This window comes from Lontra canadensis, unplaced genomic scaffold (assembly GCF_010015895.1).
Source record: "Lontra canadensis isolate GAN:19392208 unplaced genomic scaffold, GSC_riverotter_1.0 scaffold116, whole genome shotgun sequence".
Lineage (NCBI taxonomy): Eukaryota > Metazoa > Chordata > Mammalia > Carnivora > Mustelidae > Lontra > Lontra canadensis.
The window spans coordinates 371,130-388,394 of NW_022631110.1; the positions used below are offsets into that span (position 1 = coordinate 371,130).

At 44.2% G+C, this 17,265-nt stretch overlaps 1 protein-coding gene across 1 annotated transcript in view; it reads left to right on the plus strand.

The window, feature by feature from the left end:
- Positions 1 to 1,291: 1,291 nt before the first annotated feature.
- Positions 1,292 to 17,265, plus strand: part of GRPR (gastrin releasing peptide receptor) — a 30,222-nt gene continuing 14,248 nt past the window's right edge. The window contains exon 1 of the mRNA XM_032840832.1: positions 1,292 to 2,227. Coding sequence (XP_032696723.1) covers positions 1,815 to 2,227 — 413 coding nt within the window. The 5' untranslated portion in view covers positions 1,292 to 1,814. The remainder of the gene's footprint in view (positions 2,228 to 17,265) is intronic.

Here is a 17,265-nt window from a genome sequence, read left to right on the forward strand (position 1 = left end):
CGTCAGTTGCCAGGGCGGTAGGTGAAGAAGGCCAGATCGAAGCCCAGAAGCCATATAGAGCATTATGAAGGGATAGTGCTAACAAGGAATCAACACTACCAGGCTCGTGGTTATTGACTCATTACCGGTGATCTCCCCTGAGCAGCTCTTCCCACTCCAGGCCTGCGCAGTCAGACTCTCTACGGCTGGCTGAGGGGAGCACAGGCCCTTTGGATTTGTGGAAGAGCGTGGCAGCCATCTCAGTGTTGTCACGGGCCGTTGGAAATTACCATGACAACAAGCTTGGAGGCTTTTTGGGTGGCCTCTGGCCTGGTGCTAAGTGCAAGCTTCTCTACTCCTTATGGATCCCAAAAAGCCAAACCTTCAATGGCAGAACCCATCAGTAACTGGCTTCCTGTGATATTCCTGGGAGAGCAGGCTCCTCCGAAGTCTTGAAGATAAACCCTCATCACGTCTGTGTGAGTTGTTGACTAAAGGTCCAAACTCAGAACTCGGTACCTCCTTGGCAGAGCCTTTTCTGGCCCCCAGGCCACTCTGAGTTATATCTTAGCATTCCCCCATTCCTTGGTATTCTATCTGTAAGCCCTTTTCAGTTCATTTCCCACTCAGGGCATAAGAGGAAAGTTGCTACAAAACATGGCAGGCACTCGATAAAAAATTGTGAGTAACTGCATCAAAATGCCAGTTGATGTAATTTTTAGGTCCAGTGAGAAAAATCCCATTTTTCTGGAAAAGACTACTGATCTTTGAGATTTGAGAATGCAGCCAGCTCTCGATTTTATTTCTCCCTGGTAAAGGGAACAATAACGGCCTGTGGGGAAAAGCGTGTGTGTGTGTGTGTGTGTGTGTGTGTTCAGCTTCGGCCCTCCCAGATGTCAGTTCCTGAAGGTTTAAGGCACAAATCCCATGCCCAGTTTTCTTCCCTCAGCGGCCGCCCGCCTTCAAAGAGCCCTGGGGAGGGCTGGTGGGACAGCTCCCACCTGGGCATTCCGCGTGCGTCCGTGTGCATTTAATTCAGACACAGACCGCATTTTATAGCAACTTGAACATGCCATTCTAACGTACTGGAAGAGATGAGAAATGGGGCTGTGAGTTCTATCTGAGTTCATGGGCTCAGCATGAGCAAGGTTTGCGGTGCCTTTCAGAGGGGGCCACATCTGAAATAGAGAGGCCCAGGACATCTGCGGGATGGGGTCTGCGGGCCGGTTCCCGTCTGGGGAGAGCCGGCTGCCGGGCAGTGATGGAAGTGTCCAGCAGGGGGCTGGCATTCTCTGTCTATAAGTAGCCCCGGTTCCCCCGCAGAGCCCCCGGCTCAGCGCCGCTGCTGTTTGCTGGTGAAGTCAGTGACGAGCAGAGCATCCTGCCTAGAGGATCGGACGGCTTCTCAGTGCAGTTTTTTTTCTACCCACTTTAAACCTTCAGGTTCGAAATATCAGGAAGGATAGGACATGCCGTATGAAAAGAGCCGGCCCAAAGTTCCTAGTGAACTGCAGCCAGAGAGACTCAGCCTAGAATGGAGGTAGAAGGAGTTGATACAGAGTGGGTTTAATTCCGGCTGACTTTTTGTTGTCGTTTGGTTGCAACTTACTGAATTTAGACATGTATTCCGTTGGCCATGTGAGGACCAGAGCAGGACCAGCATCCAAATAGCGCCAGACCCTTCCGAATGCCACAGTGCATGTGTCCTCAGAGTATCTGTGTCAAGGAAGATAAAGAGCCCAGCCTAGATTTTAGCCTCATCTTTGCCCAACTACAAAATCAGAGTTAAGCAACGGCATCTGAGAGCCCTTTTCGGTTGGGAAGGAACCCAGAGGATGGCTCTGAATGATTGCTTGCTTTTGAACTTGGAAGTGGAGCACTTCTTGTACTGCAACGTCTCCAATCACAGTGCAGATGTACCCGTGAACGACGACTGGTTCCACCCAGGGGTCTTCTATGTCATCCCGGCCGTCTACGGGGTCATCATCCTGATAGGCCTCATCGGCAACGTCACGCTGATCAAGATCTTCTGTACAGTGAAGGCCATGCGGAATGTGCCCAACCTGTTCATCTCCAGTCTGGCCTTGGGAGACCTGCTCCTCCTGGTAACGTGCGCTCCCGTGGACGCCAGCCGGTACCTGGCCGACAGATGGCTGTTCGGCAGGATTGGCTGCAAACTCATCCCGTTCATACAGCTCACCTCGGTGGGGGTGTCTGTCTTCACGCTCACGGCCCTCTCGGCGGACAGGTGAGTTCTGGAGCAAAGTCACCCTCCCTCTGAGGGTAGCAGATGCCTTGGGAAATGGGCCCACCCGCTTGGGGCAGGCAGAGCTGTTTGCACAGAGGGAAGTTTCTCTTGAACTCGGATGCCCTTCCAGGCACGTCGTTGTGGGGATTCCTTCTTGAGTTTGACATGTCGGCTTAAGAAAGGAATGTGAGGGGGTCGTGGGACAAAAGGGGACAAATGAAAAAAAAAAAACCTCTGAGCATAAGATTGACATGTATTTTCTGGAGACAAATCGGTTTAGCATTGCTTTTTCCTACCCTCTCCCTCCCTGCAAAATTAATTGGTGAGAAAAAAAAAAAAAATCACACCTAATAGAGTTTACACCCCAGGCAAACATTTCTTAGAAGTAATTCAAAGGCTTCAGAGAACAGAAAAGTCCCACCGAATTTCTGCCTCAAAATATTCTTTCAGAAATAAACAAGAGGAGAAAATAAGCAGCATTTCTTTGAAATTTAGTTTCCTCAGACCATTTAACTTTTCTCATAGCTGATTCTGTATTTGGCTCTCTGTAACCAGAAAGCTGGTTTTTGTTAAGTGTCCCTTCAGTGAAATCGAGCATTATGTGGATTTTTTTCCCCCTTGAGAAAGTTCCATTCAAGTTTGATTTTGAATTTTAATATCTTTATTGATGTACTTGCACATACAGTGCCTTTGGGGAGGGTGGTCGGTAGGGGAGGGAGTCCAGCATTTCTTTCTGGGCAACACTCGTATGTGTGAACTGCATTTCTTGTGTGAACGTGTGGGTTAAAAATTCACATTTATTCATTCTTAAAGATTCATAATCATCCCTCGAGCATGTACCAAGCATCTATTTTGTAAAAAACACTTGCTTGAGTGAACCAGTTGGCAAATATGTGCAGGTTGTTGGCACACATGGCTGCCTGGATCTAACGTGCTTCTGAGCTCTAGAAACTGGACCCAGTAATGTATAGACTCCAGAAACATCACAGGGCATACGGTCAAATTAAGAAAAACTAGAACAATGAACCAGAGACTCTTAAGCTTTGATTCGAAAATGTTCTGTATGTGATGCCGTTAAAGACGTATGAGGATTTGAGCACGTACCAGGAAAGGCATAGAAGCAGCTCTCGAAAGTTTATGCTCTGAAGAAAACTCCCACATTTTAACACAGACGGTAGTGGATTTTCATTTTATAGAGGAGCAAACAGTCCCCCCGTGATCTGGCTTTGTCAAGTAACGGCCGAATAAAGATAGTGTTATCAGTATTTATAGACACATGTTTATAGTTAGCTGCCTGAAGTACACTGTTCATTTTCAAAGATGGAAAAATGAGAGCCCTGAGGCAAGGTTTGCACATCGAACCGGCCAGAGGGGCCTCCTCCATTCCCAGCTGGCTGACCCCGAACTTTGGCCCACCAGGTACTCGTGGCCACAGGCAGCCTCGCCGGTTGTCCCGGGCCAGGCGGACTCTGGAGCAGGCAGAAGGTCCGTGGCTCATTCCACAGACGCTAAGGGCATCTCAGGATAGCGGTGAATTTTCCTGATGGGAGGGTAAGATTCTGGACTCTGGACTGGTGGGTACAGTGGTGTAGAGGGTGTTTATGGGCTTCCTGGGGCAGGGTGGGGGGACGGAGAGGAAGGCGAGGCTGCGGAATGTAAAGAGGCAGCTGCAGGGGACCCCTTCCCGAGTTGCCGAGCAGACCGAGTTCCCGGTGGGCAGAAAGGCTCTTTCCAAAGCCCGGTTGCAGCCTTTGCCAGCTCCCGTGTGTTCCCAGCAAGTTTAGAGTTCCTGCGTGTCCTTCCCCTACTAGAAGCTTCCCTGTACCTAACCTTCTGTGCTTCGCTGAGGTTTCAAAAAGCTGACGAGTCCCGTGAGTCACAGGTAGTGCATGTAATCAATTTCGACAAGAGTAAGTACTGAGCTAGTTAAATCATGTAAGCCTGTACTTACCTGTTGAATCTCATTTTTAAAAGCTATCGGGGTCTTACAGTAACCTCATGAGGATGGCAGGGCAATCACAGAGACACACATACTCCTTTTTTCTCAACAAGTTACTATCTATATACAGTAAAGTGAACAAGTGTATAGCTCAATGGGGTTTTTACTTATGTCTTCGTAACCACATAACCACCACCCAGATGGAGATACAGTCCACTTCCGGCCGCCCAGGAGTTTCTTCTGTGCCTTGTTCCAGTGAATGCCCAGCCCCAGAAAGGAGCAGTCACTCTTCGGAGTTCAGTTAACACAGATTATTTTTGTCCGTTCTTTAACTGCATATAAAGGGCATCATGGTTCTTATGCTCATCATGTCTGAGAGGGTCAACTGTGTGGGTGCGCAGGGCAATGGTTTCTTCTTAACTCTTGTGTGGTATTCTGCTGTAGGAGTATGCCTCCGTTTCTGTATCCATTCGAATACTGATGGACATTGGGTTGTTTCCGTAATAACGCACCCTGGGTGCTCTTATTCACGACTTTTGGGGAACATACGTGTTTATTTCTCTTGGGTTTGAGCCGGGGAATGGACCTGCTGGATCATAGGGGGTACATATTTGTTTAGTAAGCTTCGTCAAAGAGTTTCCTAAAGTGCTAGTCTGTAGTTGACGGGGTGGTAGAAGGATGAACCAGCCTCAATCTACAGTCCCCACCCTCAATCTACAGCCTCAGGGGTGCCGAGGTGGGAAGGGCCGCGGAGTCAGGCCTCCCTGCCCCCGTAGGTTCACCTGCAGTGCCGGGATTCATCCCCACCTCCCCGCTGCAGTCCTCCCTCCCCGCAGACCAACTTGAATCTTTGTTACTATGCAGGGAATAACAGTTTTCTAGAAACGTTTATGCTGCTGCCACCGTGTCAGAGGGAGACTTCAAGGCAGTCGCAGAAACCAGAACGCTGGGTCTCACACAGTTGACTAATTGCAGATTTACATTCAAGCCCCTCACTTCCGGTCCCTGCTCGCCCTCTCCTTCCATGCTTTCCTCCCCTAGACATGCACCAATGTCCTCATACCTCATACTAAATTCCTGGCTCTGCTTCCTTTGCTGATGCTGTGTCCCGCCCACTCTCCAGAACACTTTCTCCTTCCCTGCATGGAAGATGCTACTCCCCAGGTGACCTACGGGCTTGGAATGAGCATCAGTGGTCCTGCATTTTAGGCTATTTGCTGCCATTACTCCCCGTTGAAAGGAGTCGGATTGAGTCACTTAGCTCTCTGACCTTAAGTTGAATCATCTGTAAAGAGAGTTGAGCTCGATTATTTCTAAGGTCCCTCCAAATGTTTTCTTATCTATCATCTTGCCTGTCATTCAGAATATGGTTCAGTCTTCCTCCTTAAAACCCTAAGTTGGACCATTCTAGCCCCGAGTTCCTAGCACTCCCCCAAACATAAAGCTTATTATCTGAGACATGAATTAACTTATGACTTCTTTCATTTTGCTCTTTGGAAGTATTTCACTCATTTGTCTCTTTTTAGCCTTTCGTATATTCACCGCATTAACTTTTCAAGTAGGTTATTAATGCTGAGGGCAGGGGCGCCTGGATGGCTCTGTCGGTTAAGCCTCTGCCTTCAGCTCAGGTCATGATTCCAGGGTCCTGAGATCGAGCGCCACATCGAGCTCCCTCTTCAGTGGGGGGCCTGCTTCTCTCTCTCCCTCTGCCTGCTGTTCCCCCTGCTTGTGTGCACCCACTCTCTCTCTGTCAAATAAAATCTTAAAAAAAAAAAAAAAAAGAATGCCGAGGGTGGAAATTTCTTATATATTCCTCTATCTTCCACAGTGCCTCACATGATTCCTTGGCACCAAGTGTGTGATCAGTAAACATTGATTGATTAATTACTTTTAATCATACTTTCTTCTTCTCGTTCTCAAACCATACTTTTCTTCTCATTCTTCTTCTTCTCCTTTTTCAGAATTCATCGGAAAGCATATTCTTTAAAATGTCTCATACAGTCACCAGCTTATCTCTTCCTCTCTATGAAGCTCTCCCTGTTTGAGTCAATGTGAGAAAAACCTTTCCGTGAATGCATTCAGGGGATGACGATGTGAGGATGGACAGACAGCTGAAAAGACAGGTGGTTGGATGAGTGGATGGGTAGAAGGATGGACAATGATTGGATGGATGGATATACTTTTTACATACTGGTCTTTCCTATGAGATGCCCATTTCCATACTGGGTGCCTCAGTGTTATGTAAATGGAGTTTAAGACCAAAATTGGGCCCTCAACTGGAGAAGGGTTGGGAGAATTTGTGTTTTCTTTTCCAATAAATGTAAAGTTTAAAACTAGATGTAATGTTGACAGCATATAATGCCCAAGTTATATTGTGCCTGCTTCAGGTTCTGCTGGAATGGAACTGGCCGAATGAATCTTAAAGGCAGATGGATAGAGGAGTTACACTATAATTGTGATCCTTCCTTGATTTCATGGAAAACACTATTCATATATCTTCCCCTACCTTGTGATTGGCAATGTATAAAGAAACAGGAAAGAGTTGCATTTACATAAACTTCTTGAAGTATAGATTGTTTGAATTAATTGCAAGGCATTTATGAGCTAATGGACTTTCGGCCTTTCCTGCCATCTTAGGCTTCATGGTCCAGCATCTTAGCCCCTAACCAAGTAAAACAAAAAATTCTGTTCTCCAGTCACACCAGCCACGTGTCAAAGGCTCAGTAACCACATGTGACTCTACTGGACAGTGCAGATACAGGACATTTCCATCATGGCAGAGAGTTCTGTTGGACAGAACTAGTTGAACTAGCTGCACGGGCTATTCCTGTCTGTCAAATATCTTCTATTAGAAGATACCAAAAATGAAGAGGGGAGAAACCAGGCAGCCTAATACAATCCCAGTCACAGACTTGGGGGATTTGGGGCATCCCACTGATGAGGGTTTGAGACCTTCTGAAGAATACATGTGTGGTTCAACTTCCAGGTCTGCTTTACGAACTTCTCTCTGATCCTTCCATTTTCTTTTGCTGGGCCCTCTTCCATCTGCCAGTCTGTCTTTCTATCTTCCTATCCCAAGGCTTGCCAGAACAAACGCTGTTGTAGCTAAAATCCTTTTTTTTTTTTTTAATTTTTAGAGAGAAAGACAGAGCACAGGTGTGCGATCGGGGTGGGGGTGGGGCGCCGAGGAGGGGCAGAGGGAAAAGGAGAGAGAATCTTAAGCAGGCTCGATACCCAGCATGGAGCCCAACAATAGGGGGCTTGATCCCACAACCCTGAGATCATGGAGCAGAAATCAAGGGTCGGACACTTAACCGACTAAACCACCCAGGCCCCCTCTAGCTAAACTCTTCTCATTGCTTCCACATGTGCCTTCTGACTTCTCCCCTCTCTGACTTTATTTCCCTCTCCTTAAGAGCTGGCTTCCATTCCCTCCCTCTATCCAAATCCTATGAATCATTCAAAGCACAGTTCAGGTCACTTCTCCTCTATGAAGCATTCCCTGATCTTTTGCTTTCACTGATTTTTCCATTCTCAAGATGTTTTTGCCTGTACTATGAAATACCCAATTGGTCCCGCATTGTATTACTGGGTCCTTTGTGTAGATGTGTTTTCTATATCCTTAATCATGTGGGAAGCTCCTTGGGGTCTGTGCCTTCTATGACACCCGGGCCTACGGTACATCAAGTAAGAGGACGATAACCATAGCTTGGTTGATGTTTGAGCAGTGACAAGTAGAAGTCATCTTAAAATTCAAACCCTTGTTTGGCAGAGACCAAAAGATGGAATTTGGCCTTGTCACAGCAGATTCAGAATACAGTCATACTGTAATCCTGCTCTCCTCATTTTAAGTCCTAGTGCGTTCAGGGGAACTGGAAGCTTTTCTTTATGCACCATCAAAACACAGTCTGATTCCATTTCCCTTCCCTGGACAGTGGGAACTTCTGATTCCAAACCAAACTGTTCTGAGGGAGGATAACCTGAGTAGCCCCAAAGTGGTGCCCTCCTAAGGAGGTCACCCCAGTGATGCCAGAGGCTCCTCTAATGTTCTAGAGGCCCAGCTTCATTGATTTCAAGGAGATGGACGCTTTCGCACAAGAGAGGACAATTTAATTTCTTGTAAAGCATCTTTTCCAGAAAGTCCCTCTGTTGGAGGGGCTTACATGAGTCACCAGTTCGTCACTTCTCGATAGTATGATTGTTCTGAGGCATACTGCCTCTCTGGAAGGAAACTCATCTTGTGTTTCCTCAGGGTGATGGATCTGCCACGGATGCTGGCCGACTCTGGGGTGCCCAGAGGGCAGGTGCAGCGGAAGTGGGGTTTCCCAGCAAGGCTCTCTCAACTGGAGTGCTGTGGACAGAAGGGCAAAAAAGGATTTTGACCTTGTCTCTCACACATTATCTTCGAAAGTGTTAAAGTTACGTGTGATTAATTAAGTATCATTCCTGGCAACTTAATATGCATGGAGGCAGAAAGGAAAAAAAGCACAAACTTGATCGTGAAACATACTGAACAGCCTGAAATGGCTTCCTGGTGAGGTTTTTTGAACTGTGCTTGTCAATAACATCCTTTGAAAAATAGACTAAATTAGCATTTTTGCACTTGTAAATCCTCCTGGTGTGTAGGGTTTGCATAAATTCTCTCAATTAAAACACATGTTCTGCAGAATAAAAGAAAAAAAATTCTCCATTCCTCTCTTTCTACCTCCCAGTCATGGAACAAGGGATTTTGTTTCTTATAGTCATCTTTGAAATTCTGCTGATTAGTATCTGATATTTGCTGCTACCTGAAATGATCTGATTTGTCTAGGAACCTCTAAGAGGCTGCTATTTCATTTTACACATTAAATATCACTTTCTATAGGGGTGTCTTTTTTTTTTAATTTTTTTTTTTGTTTGACAGATTACAAGTAGGCAGAGAGGCAGGCAGAGAGAGAGAGAGAGGAGGAAGCAGGCTCCCCGCTGAGCAGGGAGCCCGATGCGGGGCTCGATCCCAGGACCGTGGGACCATGACCTGAGCTGAAGGCAGAGGCTTTAACCCACTGAGCCACCCAGGTGCCCCACTATAGGGGTGTCTTCGTGGCTGAGTCAGTTAAGAGCCTGACGCTTGATTTCGGCTCAGGTCATGATCTCAGGGTCGTGAGATTGAGCCCGACGTTGGGGTCTGTACAGGCTTGGAGTCTGCTTGGGATTCTCTCTCCCTCTCCCCCTGCCCCTCTGCGCCTTCTAAAAAAATAAATAAATATCACTTTCTAAGGAAGGTCTTCATTGGCCATTCATTCTAAAGGAATGACCAACACTACTCCATCATCCAGTTTCCTTTTTCAGGTTGATTGAGGTGTAACTTATGTACAGTAAACTTTTAGGTGTACATTTCTCTGAATTTTGACAAACTTATGCAGTAGGTAACCACCACCACTAGAGTCCAGATGCAGAACATCCATCACCCCAGATACTATCATGTCCTTGTGTGGTCTGTCCCCTTCCTTCACCCTCAGCTCCCGAAAACCACTGATCTTTTCCAAAATAGCGTATGAATGACATAATACGGTGTATAGTTGTTTAAGTCTGGCTTCTTTCAGCTCCCATTGTTGTGTGTATCAGGAACCCATTCCTACTTGTTGCTGGGTAGTGTTCCACTGCGTGGGTATACCAGTTGGTTTATCTCTCCTTCAGTCAGCTGGCATTAGGGTTGTTTTTGAGTTTGGGTGATTATGAATAAAGTTGTCATCAATGTTCACATAGGATTTTGTATGGATGAATGTCTTCATTTTTGTTAGGTAAATATCATCCAGTATTATTTTCTTGAGAATTATTTTGTTCATTTATTTGCTCACTTGTTTATTTTCTGTCTTCTACCACTAGAAATAGAACCCTCCCCAAAATGGGAGGCTATCTCATTCAGTAGCATATTCTCTGATACTAAAACCATCCCTAACCTGCAGTAGAGGCTTGGTAAGTGTTGAATACATGAGTGGATGGAAACATGAAGGAAGGAGTAAAGAAATGAATGAATTCTGGTAGGTCCTACTGAGAGAACCTGAAAGGCTGGATTATGGTTTGTGAATCATGTTCATCTCCGCCTTTTTTTTTTTTTTTTGGGGGAAGATTTTATTTATTTGTTTGACAGACAGCAGGAGAGCACAGGCAAGGGGAGCAGCAATCAGAGGGAGAGGGAGAAACAGGCTCCCCACTGAGCAGGGAGCCCGATGCAGGGCTCGATCCAGGACCCTGGGATCATGACCTGAGCCAAAGACAGTTGTTTAATCCACTGAGCCACCCAGGTGCCCCTATATTCATCTCCTTTGATGGTTAACAGAATGACTGCAGCAGAACAGTCATCCCAACTCTAGATGAAAAGACCTTATCCAGGTTTTATGGGAACTATTTGGAGGATGACTTTTTTTTTTTTTTCCCCAAGAGAGCCAACGCGGGGAGGGGGTGGGCAGAGGGAGAAGCAGGCTCCCCGCCGAGCAGGGAGCCCAATGTGGGGCTCGATCCCAGGACCCTGGGATCATGACCTGAGCCCAAGGCAGACGCTGAATAACTGAGTCACACAGGTGCCCCGGAGGATGCTTTTTAAGAAAAAACAAGTAAAATTATGAATGCAAAGTTAGGTAGAAATGTGGCTGTTTTAAAAGATATAGAAAAATATTAGATTTAGAAATCACAGTGTTAAAAATGTAAATAAGTTGATAAATTCTACAAACATCACAAAATCCAGAAAAATAACATATTATCTATTATTCATTGCCTGACACATGACCATCACGCTTGTTTTCTTAAGTATTTTGGGTTCATCCTCATTTGTCTCCTCTTAAAATGGCAATGGTTTGGTGATATCCTTTTCTGTAGAGACATGAGAAAGATGAGTCAGACTTGTAGCATGGTTGATTAAAATGGGCTTATTATTAAGAAGTTAGAAAAGTTTCTTTCAGCTCCATAAGTCATTACTGGTTATGTCATATATGTTTAGTATTATTTAGGATTATTGTATAATGATTAAGATTATTTGAGAAACCCACTATCAAATTTCTTTCCTATATGGGCTATACAGTTTCACAGTATTTAAAATTTTGTGCCTTGAGTAATCTTAAGAGCTCATTTAATTAATATCCATTAACCTGTTTGCCATGAATGCCATTGCATTATAAGTTTTAAGTTTTCCTCATCAATGTTGGCATTTTGAGGATATGCATAACATGAGTCATTTCACACAAATGTCTTTGCTCTTTGTAACTTGGCTACAGGTTTCTGTCCTATAAACACAGACACTCTGGTAGATTCGACTTTGCTGATATATTTGGATTTAAATCTTCCATGTTGTATTATTTGATTGTTATTGGTCTCACCTGTCTCATTATCCTCCCTTTCTTCTTGCCTTCTTTTAAATTAGTGAAATATTTTAATTATTCTACACCTCCCCATGAATTTAATTATATATTCTCTTCTTAGTATTCTTTCAGGGGCTACCCTAGAGTTTACAAACATGTATCCTTCACTTACTAGAATTTGCTATAAATTAGTACTTTCCTACTTTCAGGACAATTCAAAGATTGCAGTGGAAGGACACTTTAATTCTTTTTTTTTTTTTTTTAAGATTTTATTTATTTACTTGACAGAGAGAGATCACAAGTAGGCAGAGAGGCAGGCAGAGAGAGGAAGGGAAGCAGGCTCCCCGCAGAGCAGAGAGCCCGATGCGGGGCTCGATCCCAGGACCCTGGGATCATGACCCAAGCGGAAGGCAGAGGCTTTAACCCACTGAGCCACCCGGGCACCCCAGGACACTTTAATTCCCTCTTGCCTTTTGTGGGAGGTAGGGTGGAGGGAGTTATGGTTTTTTATATTTTAATTCTCTTTGTATTTTAAAACCCACAACTCATTGTGTTCATTGTTTACACATACTTTACATTTACTCACATATTTACCTTTAGATTTTAATTTATTCCTGTATTTACCTTTCCTGCTGTTCTCTGTTTCTTCCTGCAACTCTGACTTCACCTGAGATCATTTTACTTCTGCCCAAAGAATGCCCTTCAGTATTTTACTGAGTGTAAATCTAATGGGGATACATTTTCTGGTTTGGTGTGTATGAGAATGCCTTTCTTTGATGTCAGTTGGGGAGGAGATTTTCACTGGGCATAGAATTCTAGGCCAGTACTTCTGAGCCTTCACGCTTTGACACTGCATTTATTGTACGTGGACTTCCACTATGATGACAGATGTCAGTTTTGTTGGTGCTTCTTTAGAATTATAGACTTGCTGCTCTTTGAATGATTTTAAGATTTTTTTATCTTTGGTTTTCAGCAGCATTACCATGATGCACTTAGCTGTGGTTTTCTTTGTATTTTTCCTGCTTGAGAGTCATAGCCTTTCTTAAATCTGTGATTTGCAGATTTTAGCCAGTATTGTCAAGCTCTCAACCATTACAACTTCAAATATTGCTTCTGTCACATTCTCTTTTTCCTCTCCTTTTTTATGCTGTCTAGGTATTAACAGACTACTACAGGTGAACTTTAAGCTTTTCAAATTTTCTTCCTCCTTTGCTTGTTTTTTGCTTTTACTGAGGCAGAAAATGTCATCCTAGGGTCAGGCCTCTGTTTCTAGAAACTGTTTTAAACACAATCTCCTTCACCATGTCCCATAAATTTCCTATGTTTTACTGCATTTTCCTTTCTTCTTTTCTCATTGTTCTTCACTGTGGCCATTTTCACTCATGAATCCTCTCTTCAGCTGTGTCTAGTCTTTCCATTTGGTTCCATTTTGTCATCTAATTTCTTGAACGAGTCCCAATATATTTTAAAATCCCTATCTGGTTAATTCTAACATGCAGAAGCTCTATAAGCCGGTTTCTATTACAAATTTTCTTCTCTTGTTTATTGGCCATTTTGTTTTGCCTCCTGGTATACAAGGCAATTTTGTTTGACTACCTGATTTTTGTAGATGAAGAACTGTAAATAATTTGAGGCTCTGGATATTATCATCTTCCAGAAAAGATTAGCTTTTGCTTCTTGCAGATCATCAGAGGTGGCAGTATATCTGACCCAATCAGGGACTGAGCAGATTAGAGGCCGGGCTTTGGTTTTGCAAGAATTAGTTCACCCATCCTACTAAGGTGTTCCCCTTTTGGGAATACGAACTGAGTGCTTGGAGCGTTTACCTGGCCTCCTCTCCTTGGCGGGCCTTGAACTCCATTGACTGTCCTCCTTCCTCCTAAAAATGCTAGAAGCTCTGCTCAACTTTATTTCTCTGCTGCTGTTTGCAACTTGGTAAATGCCTTACGGGGAAAATGGTACTAATAGCTTCATCTCTTTATGCATCCCTTCTTTCCAGGATTTTGGCCCCTCACATCCTCACTGCCTTGGTATTTTTCTGATGTTTTCAAAGAGATCTTCTAACTTTTCATTTTAGGAGAGTTACTCAGCAACAAGCTGCTTTGCCATCATCAGAAGTGGAAAATCCCATCCCACCTCTCTTAAAGACCTGATCTGCTGCCCTCGAAGCTATTCATATCCCAGATCCTCTAAAGAAGAGTGCAGAACTCCCCAGTCGGGCCTGTGGGACCAGCACCCACAGCCTCACATTGTCTTAGCAGTTTAGATTCGGAGAAGTGAGCTCTGGCTAACTTCAAAGTGAGTAAGTCGGGACTCTCGGCTGAGGCCCGCAGCAGTGGACACTGCCAAGTGGTGGAGGTACCTCCAAACCTCTGGGACCTTTCAACTAAGTCAGGACTCTTAGGCCCCATAAGCAAGAGCTAGAGCCGACATTGAGTTATGCAGTGATTGGTAACAGCTAAAATTTCACGGCAAGGAAAGAGCCAAAATGTTCCTGAGGTACATTTCTTTAAACTTTACTTCTTTATTTTCTTTTTCTGTATTGTACTCAGACCAGTTGGCCAGTGGGAATAGCTAAAGGTACATAGGAACAAAGCAGGAAGAAAATGCGAAGTGCATCACAGAAAGAAAGTTATTTCCAGCGTGAGAAGAACGTATTGTGACAATAATAATATGTTCATGTGACTCACTTATTTCTTTATGCTGTCTACATATAAATAGAATGACTACAGGTCGACTTCAAGCTTTTCAAGGTTTCTTTTTTTCCCCCTTTGGTGGTATTTTTTGTTTGTTGTGTTTTGTTTAATTATCAGACAGTTTCATTATAGCAGGGTTGGGCCTCTGAGAAATATGTTAGACACAATTAAAAAATAATACAAAATTATGTAAGAACAAAATTACAGTAGTTTCTCCTTGAGAGCCTATGGGAAATGCTTCTTTTTAAATAAATGTCAATCAAAACAGATTTTTAAGAATTTCATTATTATTTATTCTTTTCCCCTTCTACTTTTTTTTTAAGATTTATTTAGGGGCACCTGGGTGGCTCAGTGGGTTAAGCCTCTGCCTTCGGCTCAGGTCATGATTTCAGGGTCCTGGGATCCAGCCCCGCATCCAGCTCTCTGCTCAGCAGGGAGCCCACTTCCCCCCCACCCCCCGCCTGCCTCTCTGCCTACTTGTGATCTCTCTGTCAAATAAATAAATAAAATAAAATAAAAAGATTTATTTATTTATTGGAGAAAGAGAGAGAGCACGTGTGTGTGTGCATGTGTGGTCAAGCCAGGAGACGGGCAGCGGGAAAGGGAGAGAAGCAGACTCCCTGTCGAGTGCGGAGCCCGAAGTTGGACTTGATCCCATGACCGTTAGATCACTACCTGAGTTGTAATCAAGAGTCGGACGCTCAAATGACTGAGCCATGCAGTAGAAGCCTCCCCTCCTACTTTAAATGATCAGAAACACTACAGAAGAATAGAAAAATCAGAATTTGACATCTTTTCTTTCCTACGTTTTTCAGCAGAGGTGCAATTGAAGGTTGAAATGATGGTTTGAGGGAAACAAGTACCACAGGATGAAGATAAGCATAGTAAATATTTAAAGTATTCTTTACTGGTGCTTTAAAAAGACCTGAGACTGAAGAGCGATAGTCAAATATAACTAACTAGGGGATCCAGAGACGTAGGTTCAAGTCTTGGTTCTCAGCTAACCAACCGTGGGACCTCTGTGGGCACTAGTTTCCCATTCTGTAATATGAAGGGAATGGGACTTAATGACTTGTAAGTTTTAAATTCCATAATTATACAGAAAACAGGTTTGTCATTAAACATGTACTCACATATCTGCACCATGATAAAAGCACTTCGCAGACTGACCCCCCCCACCATCGTCTGTTCTAAGAGCGCCTCACGAAGGGGAATGTAATATGTTAAATATCATTCTGTTCTTTTAGGGCTTTACCTGGGCCTAGCTTGCTTCCCCAAACAGATTTTAAGTCCTTTGTGGTCAAGGATTTTTATGTCCATAGTGCCAAGGAGAGCCCGAGGTACTAAATTAGCACTTACCTGTGCCGATAAATTGACGAAGCATCCTGGACAATGAGCGTTTAGCACTGGAAGACCAACGGCAAAGGTCAGTGGCCTGTTGTCTTATTATCACAAACTAATAAGCCTAACAGGCAGAGTGCTGTGTAAAATGAAGACAGATTCTCTCCTCCATTAAAGAAGGAAACAGCAATTTTCGTATAAACAGGCAGAGAACAATAGAAATGCTAGCCGTGTTCACGCATTCAGTGCACACAGGCTGGGGACCAGTAAACATTTTTTGTCAAGAGGCCCTATAATATTTTCAGCTTTGTGGGCCATAAGGTCTCTGTCGCAACCACTCGACACTGTCATTATACCATGAAATCAGCTCTAGATGTTATGTAAGAAAATGGGCATAGCTGTGTTGCTGTGAAACCTTACCAACTGACCCTGAAGTTTGAATTTCATGTACTTTTCACATGTCACAAAATGTGATTCTTCTTTTGACCATTTCCCAACCATTTAAAATATAAAAACTAGTCTTAGCCTGGGGTACCTGGGTGGCTCAGTCGTTAAGCATCTGCCTTCGGCTCAGGTCATGATCCCGGGGTCCTGGGATCAAGCCCCATGACGGGCTCCCTGCTCAGCGCATTGGGCTCTCCCTCTCCCATTCCCCCTGCTTGTGTTCCCTCTCTCGCTGTGTCTAGCTCTGTCAAATAAATAAATAAATAAATAAATAAATAAATAAAATCTTTAAAACAAAAACAGAAACTACTCTTAGCTCGTGGGCCATACGAAAATGGGCAGAGGGACAGAGTTGACCCATAGATCCTTGGTTTGCTCTCCTGATGTAGAAGTGTGTGCATGCTTGCTGACGTGGTCATTAAGCAGTGAGTCTTTACTATATGTTTTCTGAGTAGACTTGACACACAATGTTACATTAGTTTCAGGCATACAGCTTCGTGATTTGGCATGTTTCTACATTATGCTATGTTCACCACAAGGACAGCTACCTACCCGTCCCATTAAATCACTGTTACAATATCAAAGTAGAACCTAGGGGAATCCACGACCCCTGTCCAGTTAGCCAGGATGGACTATCCTAGGGGATCTGAAAAAAACAATACGAGATGAATCACACAGCTCTGTGGTGCTTTAAAGTATGAGGTACTGTCAAGTCATGCGCATTTGCTTTCGAATAAAAAACTTGAGAGTCTTTAAGTCTTTAAGATATGTGTCTTTTCCAGCATGCCCTGGGTCCACTGGATACTAACAGTTGTCTAAATGAAGAAAAGTAGAGAGGTTTTTTGAGTAGAGAGTTTAACTCCAGGCTTCCCAGATCCCAGCTCGCTTGGTTGGTGGGCATGGCGGGGGGTGGGGGGACAGAGGGTTCCTGTTGCTCCTGGCAGAAGTAAAGATGTGACCAGATGCTGCACTTCTCCCAGCCTCCTCCAGATGGTTTCACCTTCATGCACAGGGCTGCCTCCTCTAAATTCTTCTCTTGTAAGCAAGGCCCTTTAAAATTATATAAAAGGAGAATTGTTCTCAGGGAGAATAATTTCCTCAATACATCCAGGGATGTGTCTGGGCTTGAAATGGTTAGAGAAATAGGAAGTGTTTGGGTCATGGCAGATGTCTTGGGAGAAGGCTGTTAGCACTTTTATACTAAAATTTTTAACTGAAAAAAGTCATTCAGATGCACTGTCTAGACCATTTTCTTTGATGATAGCTTTGCTGACTCAAAGCAAA